The sequence below is a fragment of the Salmo salar genome, chromosome ssa18 (genome assembly GCF_905237065.1).
Source record: "Salmo salar chromosome ssa18, Ssal_v3.1, whole genome shotgun sequence".
Taxonomy (NCBI): Eukaryota; Metazoa; Chordata; class Actinopteri; order Salmoniformes; family Salmonidae; genus Salmo; species Salmo salar.
The window spans coordinates 10,451,654-10,464,398 of NC_059459.1; the positions used below are offsets into that span (position 1 = coordinate 10,451,654).

Consider the following 12,745-nt stretch of genomic DNA (forward strand, 5'->3'; position numbering starts at 1 on the left):
TCTGGTATGCTTGCGTGACTGGGCAGCTCACGGCTGGGTTTCCCTTTGTAGTCTGGCATATTTTTTAAGCCCTGCCCCATCCAACGAGCATCAGAGCCAGTGTAGTAGGATTCAAACTTCGTCCTGTACTGACGCTTTGCCTGTTTGATGGTTCTTCTGAGGGCATAGCGGTATTTCTTAGAAACATCCGGATTAGAGCCCCGCTCCTTGAAAGCGGCAGCTCTAGCCTCTAGCTCTGTGCGGATGTTGCCTGTAATCCATGGCTTCTGGTTGGGAAATATACGCACGGTCACTGTAGGGACGACGTCATCGATGCACTTATTGATGAAGCCGGTGACTGAGGTGGTATACTCCTCAATGCCATTGGATGAATCCCGGAACATATTCCAGTCTTGTAGCATAGCATCCACGTCATCTGACCACTTCCGTATTAAGCGAGTCAATGGTACATACGGGTTTAGTTTTTGCTTGTAAGCAGGAATCAGGAGGATAGAGTATGATCAGATTTGCCAAATGGAGGGCAAGGGAGAGCCTTGTATGCGTCTCTGTGTGTGGAGTAAAGGTGGTCTAGAGTTTTTTTCCCCTCTGGTTGCACATGTGACGTGCTGGTAGAAATGAGGTAAAACAGATAAGTTTACCTCCATTAAAGTCCCCGGCCACTAGGAGCGCCACTTCTGGATGAGCATTTTCTTGTTTGCTTATGACCTTATACAGCTCGTTGAGTGCGGTCTACGTGCTAGCATCGGTTTGTGGTGGTAAATAGACGGCTAGAAATAATATAGATGAAAACTCTCTTGGTAGATAGTGTGGTCTACAGCTATTGCTCGCCTGAGTATTCTACCTCAGACGAACAATACCACGAGACTTCTTTAATATTAGACATTGCGCACCAGCAGTTATTGACAAATAGACACACATCCCGCCCCTCGTCTTAACAGACGTAGCTGCTCTGTCCTGCCGATGCATGGAGGGCCAGCCAGCTCTATATTATCCATTTCGTCCTTCAGCCACATCTCGGTGAAACATAAGATATTATCTTTTTTAATGTCCCGTTGGCAGGATAGTCTTAACTGTAGATCGTCCAGTTTGTTTTCCATGATTGCACGTTGGCCAATAATACGGAGGGAAGTGGTGGTTTACCTACTCATCGGCCAATTCTTACAAGGCACCCCGCCCTCCCCCCCTTTTCCTCAGTCTTTTCTTCACGCTGATGACGGGGATTTGGGCCTTGTCTTGACAAAGCAGTATATCCTTCTTCTCGGACTCATTAAAGAAAAAAATCTTTGTCCAGTTCGAGGTGAGTAATCGCTGGTCTAATGTCCAGAATCTCTTTTCGGTCATAAGAGATTGTAGCAGCAACATCATGTACATAATGAGTTACAAACAATGCGAAAAAAACGAACAAAATAGCAGTCTGTTAGGTGCCGTAAAACGGCAGCCATGCCCTCCGGTGCCATTATTTGAAGAGAACCTATTGGTAGATGGGTAACAATTAAAAAAGCAGACATTAAATATCCCTTTGAGCATGGTGAAGTTGTTAATTACACTTTGGGTGTATTGATTCACCATCCAGTCACTACAACGATACAGGCGTCCTTCCTAACTCAGTTGCCGAAGAGGAAGGAAACTGCTCAGAGACTGCACCATGAGGCCAATGGTGAAGTTTAATGGCGGAGAAAACTGAGGATGGATCAACAATATTGTAGTTACTCTATAATACTGACCTGTTAACAAGGCAATAAAGTAATACTGCAAAAAATGTGGCAAAGTAATTCACTTCTTGTCCTGAATACTAAGTGTTATTCTTGGGGCAAATCTAATACAACACATTACTGAGTACCACTCTCCATATTTGCAAGCATAGTGGTGGCTACATCATGTTATGGCTATCCTTGTAATCATTAAGAACTAGGGAGTTTTTCAGGATAAAACATAAACTGAATGGAGCTAAGCACAGACAAAATCGTAGAGGAAAACCTGGTTCAGTCTGCTTTCAGTAACCTAAAACACAAGGCCAAATCGACACTGGACTTGCTTACCAAGAAGACAATGAATGTTCCTGGCGGCAAAGTTCCAGTTTTGACTTAAATCTACTTGAACTCCAAATGGTTGTCTAGCAATACGCATATGAATAAACAGAGTAAATAACGTTAGGTGCCATTTGGTGCTCATATTTCAGTCTTCAAAGGGGATGGTGTTGAGGAATAAAAACAAGCATGGAGGGTTTACATTTCAAACAGGCTCTCATGAAGTTGCTGGCCCCACATCAGCCGGAGACCAGAGGAGTGCCTTTTTGATGTGACTCAATGGAGAGGTTTGGCTGGCTAAATGCTGTTCCTTCTTATTGTTCCCTGGAGGCCTTGAAGGGCTTTGGAGATAAACACTGTTTAGCAGTTAAAAGGGCCACAGAGGAAAGGGCTTATCAGATGTGTTTTCAATGGGCCGTAAGCTGCATTATTAGCCTGGGCCCAAGATAAGGGAAGGGGCTAAGGTTGGGCCCAGCCATGGAGCTTGCTCCTTAGGCTAGATCACTGACCAGGCTCCTGCACCAGCAGCCCCTCTGGATCTCAGCTGGTGTTGTCCACTCCCCCTCCTTACCCCCTCCCCACAATGAGAGATTAGAGCTCAGAGAGAGGGAGGGAGGGAAAGAGAGGGGGCCTTAGCTATAGATATTCACCCTTTCCCTTCTCTCTTTCTGGGGTAGGAGTCAGAGTTAGGACAATGGCCAAAAAGATGGTTCCCAACCGGCCTCTGAATGGGAACACTGTTGGTGGTAGCACTTCATTCAAAGCCGGGCCTGGGCACATTGTCTTCCCCGATCGGCGGAGGAGAATGGAGTTCACTAGTGGCTGCCAAAAGGTTAGCAGCCCCTGTGAAAGGAGCAGCACATTATTCACTGCCCCTAACAGAGCCCAGGGCCTTTTGTATGCCTCCCCCCACCACAGCCAGCTTCTTTCACTCTCTCTGGCAGTCCGGATCTGCGCCCGAGTGTTTCCCCAAAGTGAGTGGTTGAGGCGCGATGCCCCCCCCCTTCACCCCCTGCATGAGATGCCAGCCTAGCCGGAACATAGGCCTACACCTCCCACCCATCCCACAACCCATCCCCCTAGGTTACCCCTCCCACCTCCTGGAAAAAGGAAAAAAATACCCTTCCATTGTCACCTTTTAATAATATGTCCCAGGAATTACCAGCAAAGGATACCTTCTGAGCACAAGGGGATTTAAAAGAGGGGAGCGTGGAAACTGCCACTCACCAGCCCAGTGCTATTCAACCTCCAGCAGAAAATTTGACATTTAGCCGTATTTACGAGATGACTTTAAAAAAAATCAACTTCAAGAGCATGACCAAAGCTGAGAAAATACGGTCAAAACCCTCAACGTAAGCAACAAGAAAGGTCCTTTTGAAACTTCATTATACAGATAAATCCAGGTAAATTATGGCTTCATAAAAATTGTAAAAGCTGTCATATTCCTCAAACACCCCCACTTCCCAGTCCATTAAACGCAGAGCATTCTTTCATCAAATGAAAGAATCAAGGAGAGAGAAAATATGAGCTTTGAAATGCATAAAACACAGCTCGTAATTCACGAGGTGTCAAAACCCTTCATAATATATGCCGGCCATATGTATGCAGTGATTCAAAGTGGAAGGAGGTGAAAGACGCTGTGCATTCAGATTTTATTTCAGTGGTGGGGGTCACATAATGCAAGGCTGCTACATAGCTTCGATTCAGTGTTAGCATGACCAGGTAGTGAGCAGGGGCTGCTTTAACACACTACATCATCCTGCTCCACCGTAAATGGAGATCACATAAATCACATTAGCATGTTAGCTGGAACGGCTCCCCTGTTTGCTTAGTGGGGTCTAGGGTGAAGGATTCTCTGCTGGCAGAGAGGTGAGTGTGTTGCTCAGGGTCGAGTAGAAAAGAAGAATGGAGAGGATGGTGAGGATGGTGAGAGGAGAGATGGTGAGATTGGTAAAGGAGAGATGAAGAGGGTGCTGAGAGGGTGGTTGGAGATAATGGTGAGATGAGCGATGAGAGAACGGTGAGAGGAGAGTGCCAGTCACCTGTCTAAAACAAAGCCAAGGGCCTTCTGTCTCATCCCGGAGTAGACAGAGGGGCTCTTCTCCCGGGCCAGTATGTTGGAGGCATCGTGGAACAGGTGGATGTTGACCAGGTCAAAGGCACTGTGGGGGAGACCGAGAGACCAGGATATTTGCGTTTGAGACACCTGAATCACATGATTGACCTCGTGGCCTGTGGACCAGTGCTATACATTTGGTTCTGTGAATGGAGCAGTAAGATTCATTTGCCTGGTTGCCCTACAGGCTGAGTGACATGTCCACTTTACTCCTAGTGGTGCTAATGCTGCTAAGCATGTCTCATTGATCCACTATTGACTATATATCGATCTCTGTAAATGAGAGTGGATGTCTCACCTCAAGACGCTTCTCCTGCTGACAAACTTCTAAATATATAGGTAAAATGTCCCTCTAATCCGTGTCCCTCTCTCTCATCCCTGTCAATCTCCCTCCCTCTCTCTCATCCCCGTCCCTCTCTCTGTCTTTCCCCCCAGGTCCCTGTCTCGCGTCATGCCCGTCTCGATTAGAGTGTTACCGTTTCAGCCCTTTTGTTCTCATGTCATCCTTCTATTCGATTACAACCCCCTCCCTCCTCCATCCCTCCCTCTCAAAATGTTTGTATTCATCTCACACAGGTTCAATTGCATGTAATGTTTTCTGTCATCTGTCATATGCAACTGCTTGGCTAACGAGATTACGTCTAATCTAATCCCGGGATGGGGAGAGAAGTAAAGCCTCTCTCTCTCTAGGGAAGACTCACTCTACCTTGCCTCTCTATGAAGACTGGACCGGAACCTGCAAAGCCCCCTGGGATATAGCCTATGGATAGTGGGGTAAAGCCAAAGTGACAGGTACTGCGGGTGATACTGCTAGGCTTTATGGGTAGTCACAGTTGGGTGTGACCCTAAAATGCACCTCAATGAAAACCTGAGAAATTCTGTTTGATCACAGGTGTAGTTTGAGGTGTACTGAGATAGAAACTCACCAGTCAGCCAGAGCCCATCTAGTCCTGATGAAGCCTTTTCTGGACCACTTGCACTGTAACAGAGGGAGACATAATGCCGACTGAATGTGAGCATGGATTGCATGGAATTGGAACTGACTGCAGTGCACCCTACATGGTTCTCAAGTAGATTACTAAGAAAAGCTCATCCATTGTTTAAAAATGCCCTTTTTGCCTTTGTGCAGATTGTAATTTCTCATTTTAGATTAACTGAAAATTATACTTTTTCAAAGTATCTCTTTTTTTTTTTAAACAAGCAATGCAGAGCTGTCTATAATTTCAATTTCATCCCCCTGAAAAAATAGAACAAATGTTATGGTTGAACTCAAATGTGCTGATTGATAAAATACCTGTATTTATGGGAAAGTTGTTTGAAAAGGGTATTTTGTTTTTAAATTATATTGGAAATTGGAAATGTATAGTCTTTCATGGAGTTATCAGAATTGTATGGGAAGGTCTGCTCAATCCAAGATTACAACCAATTGATTACTGCATTACCCCAAAAATGGAGGAGGCAGGTGGCAGCGGGAGTTAGGGAACTGGTCTGTCTGCCCAATGTAAAAGATCAAAACTGGCAGAGGAATAAAAATAGCATAAATAGGAAAGTATACCAGTTTCATTTGAGGACTAGGATGTTGACAGCTGTGCCATACAGATTGCAAAACAGTTAGGAAGAGATATTTGATGCACCGATTCCATGTTACAGGGTTGAGTAGATATATAAAATAACGCAAGATTCAAGACTTCGTGCTTTTCAGCTAAAATTATTACATAGAATTCTTGCCACCAACAAAATGTTGGATATTTGGGGCATACAATCATTACAGCTCTGCAGATTTTGTTGTGAGGATACAGAATCAAGACCATTTATTTTGGTATTGCCCTCAGGTAGCCTGTTTCTGGTCTCAGATTCAGGAATGTCTGAAAATGCATAACATTGATCTAAAATTGAAGGTAGAAATAGTATTGTTGGGAGATCTGGAGACCGGGTCAGTCAATAACTAATACACTTAGTAAAAGTATTTATCATCAACTTTCAATCTGTGGATTCTATTCCATTAGATAGATTGAAATGGAATGTTAAAGTTAGACATCACAGCATAGTTCAAATCAAAGTTTATTTGTCACGTGCGCCGAATACAACAGGTGTAGGTAGACCTCACAGTGAAATGCTTACTTACAGGCTCTAACCAATAGTGCAAAAAAAGGTATTAGGTGAACAATAGGTAGGTAAAGAAATAAAACAACAGTAAAAAGACAGCTCGCTATAAAAGTAGCGAGGCTACATACAGACACCGGTTAGTCAGGCTGATTGAGGTAGTATGTACATGAATGTATAGTTAAAGTGACTATGCATATATGATAAACACAGAGTAGCAGCAGCGTAAAAAGAGGGGTTGAGGGGGCACACAATGCCAATAGTTTGGGTAGCCACTTGTTTACCTGTTCAGGAGTCTTATGGCTTGGGGGTAAAAACTGTTGAGAAGCCTTTTTGTCCTAGACTTGGCACTCCGGTACCGCTTACCATGCAGTAGTAAAGAGAACAGTCTATGACTGGGGTGGCTTGGGTCTTTGACAATTTTTAGGGCCTTCCTCTGACACCGCCTGGTGTAGAGGTCCTGGATGGCAGGCAGCTTAGCCCCAGTGATGTACTGGGCCGTACACACTACCCTCTATAGTGCCTTGCGGTCAGATGCCGAGCAATTGCCGTACCAGGCAGTGATGCAACCAGTCAGGATGCTCTCGATGTTGCAGCTGTAGAACCTTTTGAGGATCTCAGGACCCATGCCAAACCTTTTTAGTTTCGTGAGGGGGAATAGGTTTTGTCATGCCCTCTTCACGACTGTCTTGGTGTGCTTGGACCATTCTAGTTTGTTGTTGATGTGGACACCAAGGAACTTGAAGCTCTCAACCTGTTCCACTACAGCCCCGTCAATGAGAATGGGGGCGTGCTCGGTCCTCCTTTTCCTGTAGTCCACAATCATCTCCTTAGTCTTGGTTACGTTGAGAGATAGGTTGTTATTCTGGCACCACCCGGCCAGGTCTCTGACCTCCTCCCTATAGGCTGTCTCATCGTTGTCGTGATCAGGACTACCACTGTTGTGTCGTCTGCAAACTTAATGATGGTGTTGGAGTCGTGCCTGGCCATGCAGTCGTGGGTGAACAGGGAGTACAGGAGGGGACTGAGCACGCACCGCTGGGGAGCTCCAGTGTTGAGGATCAGAGTGGCAGATGTGTTGCTACCTACCCTCACTATCTGGGGGGCGGCCCATCAGGAAGTCCAGGATCCAGTTGCAGAGGGAGGTGTTTAGTCCCTGGATCCTTAGCTTAGTGATGAGCTTTGAGGGTACTATGGTGTTGAACGCTGAGCTGTAGTCAATGAATAGCATTCTCACATAAGTGTTCCTTTTGTCCAGGTGGGAAAGGGCAGTGTGGAGCACAAGAGATTGCATCATCTGTGGATCTGTTTGGGCGGTATGCAAATTGGAGTGGGTCTAGGGTTTCTGGGATAATGGTGTTGATGTGAGTGCTACGGGTCTGTAGTCATTTAGGCAGGTTGCCTTAGTGTTCTTGGGCACAGGGACTATGGTGGTCTGCTTGAAACATGTTGGTATTACAGACTCAATCAGGGACATGTTGAAAATGTCAGTGAAGACACATGCCAGTTGGTCAGCACATGCCTGGAGCACACGTCCTGGTAATCCGTCTGGCCCCGCAGCCTTGTGTATGTTGACCTGTTTAAAGGTCTTACGTCGGCTACGGAGAGCGTGATCACACAGTCGTCTGGAACAGCTGATGCTCTCATGCATGCTTCAGCGTTGCTTGCCTCGAAGCGAGCATAGAAGTGATTTAGCTCGTCTGGTAGGCTCGTGACACTGGGCAGCTCGCGTCACTGGGCAGCTCGCAGCTGTGCTTCCCTTTGTGGTCTGTAATAGTTTGCAAGCCCTGCCACATAAGACGAGCGTCGGAGCCGTTGTAGTATGATTCAATCTTAGCCCTGTATTGATGCTTTGCCTGTTTGATGGTTCGTCGCAGGGCATAGCAGGATTTCTTGTAAGCCTCTGGGTTAGAGTCCCGCACCTTGAAAGCGGCAGCTCTACCCTTTAGCTCAGTGCGAATGTTGCCTGTAATCAATGGCGTGTGGTTGGGGTATGTATGTACAGCCACTGTGGGGACGACGTCCTCGATACACTTATTGATAAAGCCAGTGACTGATGTGGTGTACTCCTCAATGCCATCAGACCCTGGTTGCTTCTGTGTGTCTCTCTGGATGGGAGTCTGTTAGATGACTAATGTGATGTAGTTGTTGAGCGGCTTCACTGCTAATATATTGTATGTTTTAAATATTCAATACATTTAAAAATACAATCTCAAATGGCATACACAGTCATCCCATTCATACGAGTGCTATAACAATGCAAAGACAACCCTCTAAGAGTTTGTTTTGTTTCAGTATGATCCATTTCCCCTAATGGGGAGTTAACCATGGCGATGAATAAACTAATTATGGCCCAGGTCACATAATTACAAATTGACTAATTTTATTTAAAAACTTAGATGCAAATGTGTAGGCCTGAAAGCAATTTGATTGCGTCTCACATCCTTCAATCTGCATTAGTACAAGATGAACTGTATCAAATTGAATTACATTAGCATACTTGAATTAATCTATACCGCCTGGCAGAATGTATGGGCCCAATTATACAACACTGTCCAACATTGTGACTTTGAGTGTGTGAGTGAGAGAGAGAGAGCGAGTGAGAGAGAGTGAGAGAGAGAGAGTGAGAGAATGAGTGAGAGAGAGTGAGTGAGAGAATGAGAGAGAGTGTGTGAGTGTGTGAGAGTGAGAGAGTGAGAGCAGTGAGTGTGAGAGGAATGTGCTCCGGGTCCTTTGTGCAGCTGCGGTAGGCGGCCTGGTTTAAGGTAAACCAAAATAGTTTTTCATGAACATAATGCACTCAATAAATATTTTGTGATAATTTAAAAAGACAAATAATAGAACGAATACCTTACATGATGTAGTCGTTGAAAATAAATGAGGAAGTACTTCAACAAATTCAACAAAACACAGATGTTTCAAGGAAATTCATTCAGTAACCACATTTACATTTAGGTGGTAAGCAGAAATTTGTTGGCATCATATCAATTTCATCTTTATTTTACCTGACTCGCTGAGAGAGATTTAAATATGTACTGTATATATATATATATATATATATATATATATATATATATATATATATATGACGTGATATACAGTACATAACATTGTAAGGACTTGAATAAAGGGAAATGAAGAAGAGGATGAAGAGGATGACAGGGAGGGGAGTGAGGAGGAGAGAAGAGGGTGGTGTCCAAACCTGCTCTCTTAATGCAGCGTGAAATATATGTAATCTAAATTTAATTTAAAGAGCCATTAACTACAAATCACAACATAAAAATCCATCACGTCCCTGACGTGCAACCTCAGATTGCCCCATTTCCTCCTCCTATGACTGATTGACCCTTGTCTTATCGTTTGGTTAATGTGACACGCACACATGCTGCACACATTCCCTTCCATTCATCAACACACAGAGCTGTCATTCACAAGGGGACTGGGAAATTCAGACTGGGAGTGACAATCAACTGTCATGCACCCAATCAAACGCTAGATTGAAACGCCGACCTCACCTTAATGCCTACAGAATGTGTTACAGGGCCAGGGGGAAAAAAACCCTGGCCTGAGAGATAAACATTTACATTTCCTATTGCTCTAGGCTAGGGTTTCCAAACCCCTGCTCTAGGCAGGACAGCTGAAAAGCTGCCACTCAGGCTGGTACCACAGCCACAGTATCATCAGTGAGTGAGACAGACAGAGACAACATCTACACTTCATCTGACAGAGTAGCGTAGGCCCAGGTGATGTCCAGCCCCCCCCCCAACACCCCATCGTCTGGGAAGGGTCAGGTCTGGCCTGGCCAGTGAGGGGTCACCATGGGGGCGGGTGGTGGAGTGAGGCAGTAAAAGGTTGTAAGGCTGAGGGTGACACAGGCTGACCTTCCGTGGCCAGTGATGGGTGCCCAGGCTGTGACAGTGATGAACGGCTATACAGAGTGGGTCAGCCATGACAGCCAGGCTCCCAGCCAATACAGATAAGGGACGGAGAGGGGAGTAGTGGAGAGCGAGCTATGGTGCTATAAAATGGATTCGCTATTAGATGAAGAGACACCATAAACTCCGCAGTTGTGTCCATCGGAAGTTCTCACTTCCACTATCAAATGTCACGCGTGTCATGGTGGTGCAGGATTGCGGAACACCAATCCCACCCCCCCGGTCCCCCACCACAACACACTTCGTTTTTGTTGTCGTTGACCTTTCTTATATCTCAGCTGAGAGACCATCCCCCTATAAATAACAGTGTGCGGTGGGGCATACCCATAAGGGAATACAGGACAGGGTTACACAGGTCCCCGTAACAGATATGCACTGTGAGTAATAAGTAATACACACAAACTCTGACTGATTTGGCCTCATGCAGAACCCCCCATGTATCTTTATTCCATCATCCCCATCAAATAAGAGAGGGGAGTCTGACTGGGGTGTGCTTAGTAGGAACTGGACCAGACTGAGTGTGTGTGGGATGAGAGGGAAGTTGCTGCTGATTAAAATGTCCCAAATCCAGTGTTGTGTAGCGGTTTGAGGGAAGGACAAGCCCTTTATAGAGAGAGCGGGGACTGAGGGGAGGACATACAGTACAGTACATACAGGGGCTGGGGAATGGGGCAGGTAGCCTATAGGACAGATCTAGCTGGACGGTCTCTGGACCATGGGTAGAAACAATACCACTTCCCCATTTAAAGGGATGTTGACTTGCATTGAAAACTGGACTTGTATGGCTGCCGCATAATCATAATATCAGAGTTTACAGCAGAGATAACTAAAAGGGTGTCTGAGTGTAGTCCACAACCAATGCTTTTATGAGCAGACGTGTGGTAGCAACCAAGAAATACAAACTTGTACGGACAATGATCTATGGCCCGGTTAGTTTTTTCCACTTCCGTGCGCAATCAATGGAAAGGGGACATTGAGGTCTCGGTCGTACACTTTATTTATATAAGCCAAGGAGAAATACTTATGATGCAATGTTTTTTGGAAGCATGTATTACTGCACCAACAAATATATTTATAAATACTCGGGCGAGTTGAAAGGATTGACGGAACAACAAGAAATGACAGGTCACCAAATCCATCACATCGACCTTTCAAAAGAAATGTGCCCGCTATTTTGCCCAGTTCCTTCTTATTCAGCTTTCAATTAATGTCCCTCCCTCCTTTCTCCTCCACTTCAAGCCATAACTCACAGGCTGTGGAGTATGAAGGCAGTGTGTTTTGCATACATGGAGGGAGGGGTTGTCATTTCAGCAGACTTAACCCAGGGGACTTGGGGTCACAGTAGGATCCTGTTCACCCCCATTGTGGACATGAGAGGTCTACATGAGACAGCAAGGGTGTGTGTGACAGGGGTATGAGTAGGGGTCAAAGCAAACACACAACATTAATACAGTTGAAGTCAGAAGTTTACATACACCTTAGCCAAATACATTTAAACTCAGTTTTTCACAATTCCTAACATTTAAACCTAGTAAAAATTCCCTGCCTTAGGTCAGTTAGGATCACCACCTTATTTTAAGAATGTGAAATGTCAGAATAATAGTAGAGAGAATGATTTATTTCAGCTTTTATTTCTTTCATCACATTCCCAGTGGGTCAGAAGTTTACATACACTCAATTAGTATTTGGTAGCATTGCCTTTACATTGTTTAACTTGGGTCAAACGTTTCGGGTAGCCTTCCACAAGCATCCCACAATAAGTTGGGTGAATTTTGGCCCATTCCTCCTGACAGAGCTGGAGTAACTGAGTCAGGTTAGTAGGCCTCCTTGCTCACACACATTTTTCAGTTCTGCCCACAAATTTTCTATGGGATTGAGGTCAGGGCTTAGTGATGGCCACTCCAATACCTTGACTTTGTTGTCCTTAAGCCATTTTGCCACAACTTTGGAAGTATGCTTGGGGTCATTGTCCATTTGGAAGATGTTGCTTCAATATATCCACATAATTTTCCTTCCTTAAGATGCCATCTATTTTGTGAAGTGCACCAGTCTCTCTTGCAGCAAAGCACCCCCACAATATAATGCTGCCACCCCCGTGCTTCACGGTTGGGATGGTGTTCTTTGGCTTGCAAGCCTCCCCCTTTTTCCTCCAAACATAACGATGGTCATTATGGCCAAACAGTTATAATTTTGTTTCATCAGACCAGAGGACATTTCTTCAAAAAGTACGATCTTTGTCCCCATGTGCAGTTGCAAACCGTAGTCGGGCTTTTTTATGGCGGTTATGGAGCAGTGGCTCCTTCCTTGCTGAGGGGCCTTTCAGGTTATGTCGATAAAGAACTCATTTTACTGTGGATATACTTACTTTTGTACCTGTTTCCTCCAGCATCTTCACAAGGTCCTTTGCTGTTGTTCTGCGATTTATTTGCACTTTTCGCACTAAAGTACGTTAATCTCTAGGAGACAGAACACGTCTCCTTCCTGAGCGGTATGACGGCTGCGTGGTCCCATGGTGTTTATACTTGCGTACTATTGTTTATTGTAAAGATGAAAGTGGTACCTTC

At 45.1% G+C, this 12,745-nt stretch overlaps 1 protein-coding gene across 2 annotated transcripts in view; it reads right to left on the reverse strand.

Moving 5' to 3' along the window:
• LOC106576776 (inositol polyphosphate-5-phosphatase A) overlaps positions 1-12,745 on the reverse strand; it is a 280,882-nt gene that overhangs the window by 103,643 nt on the left and 164,494 nt on the right. For both annotated transcript variants that reach the window (XM_045700743.1, XM_014154171.2), the window contains exons 7-8: positions 5,070-5,122; positions 4,070-4,189 (exon numbers count right to left, since the gene is read on the reverse strand). In XM_045700743.1, the coding sequence (XP_045556699.1) occupies positions 4,070-4,189; positions 5,070-5,122 (173 nt within the window). The remainder of the gene's footprint in view (positions 1-4,069; positions 4,190-5,069; positions 5,123-12,745) is intronic.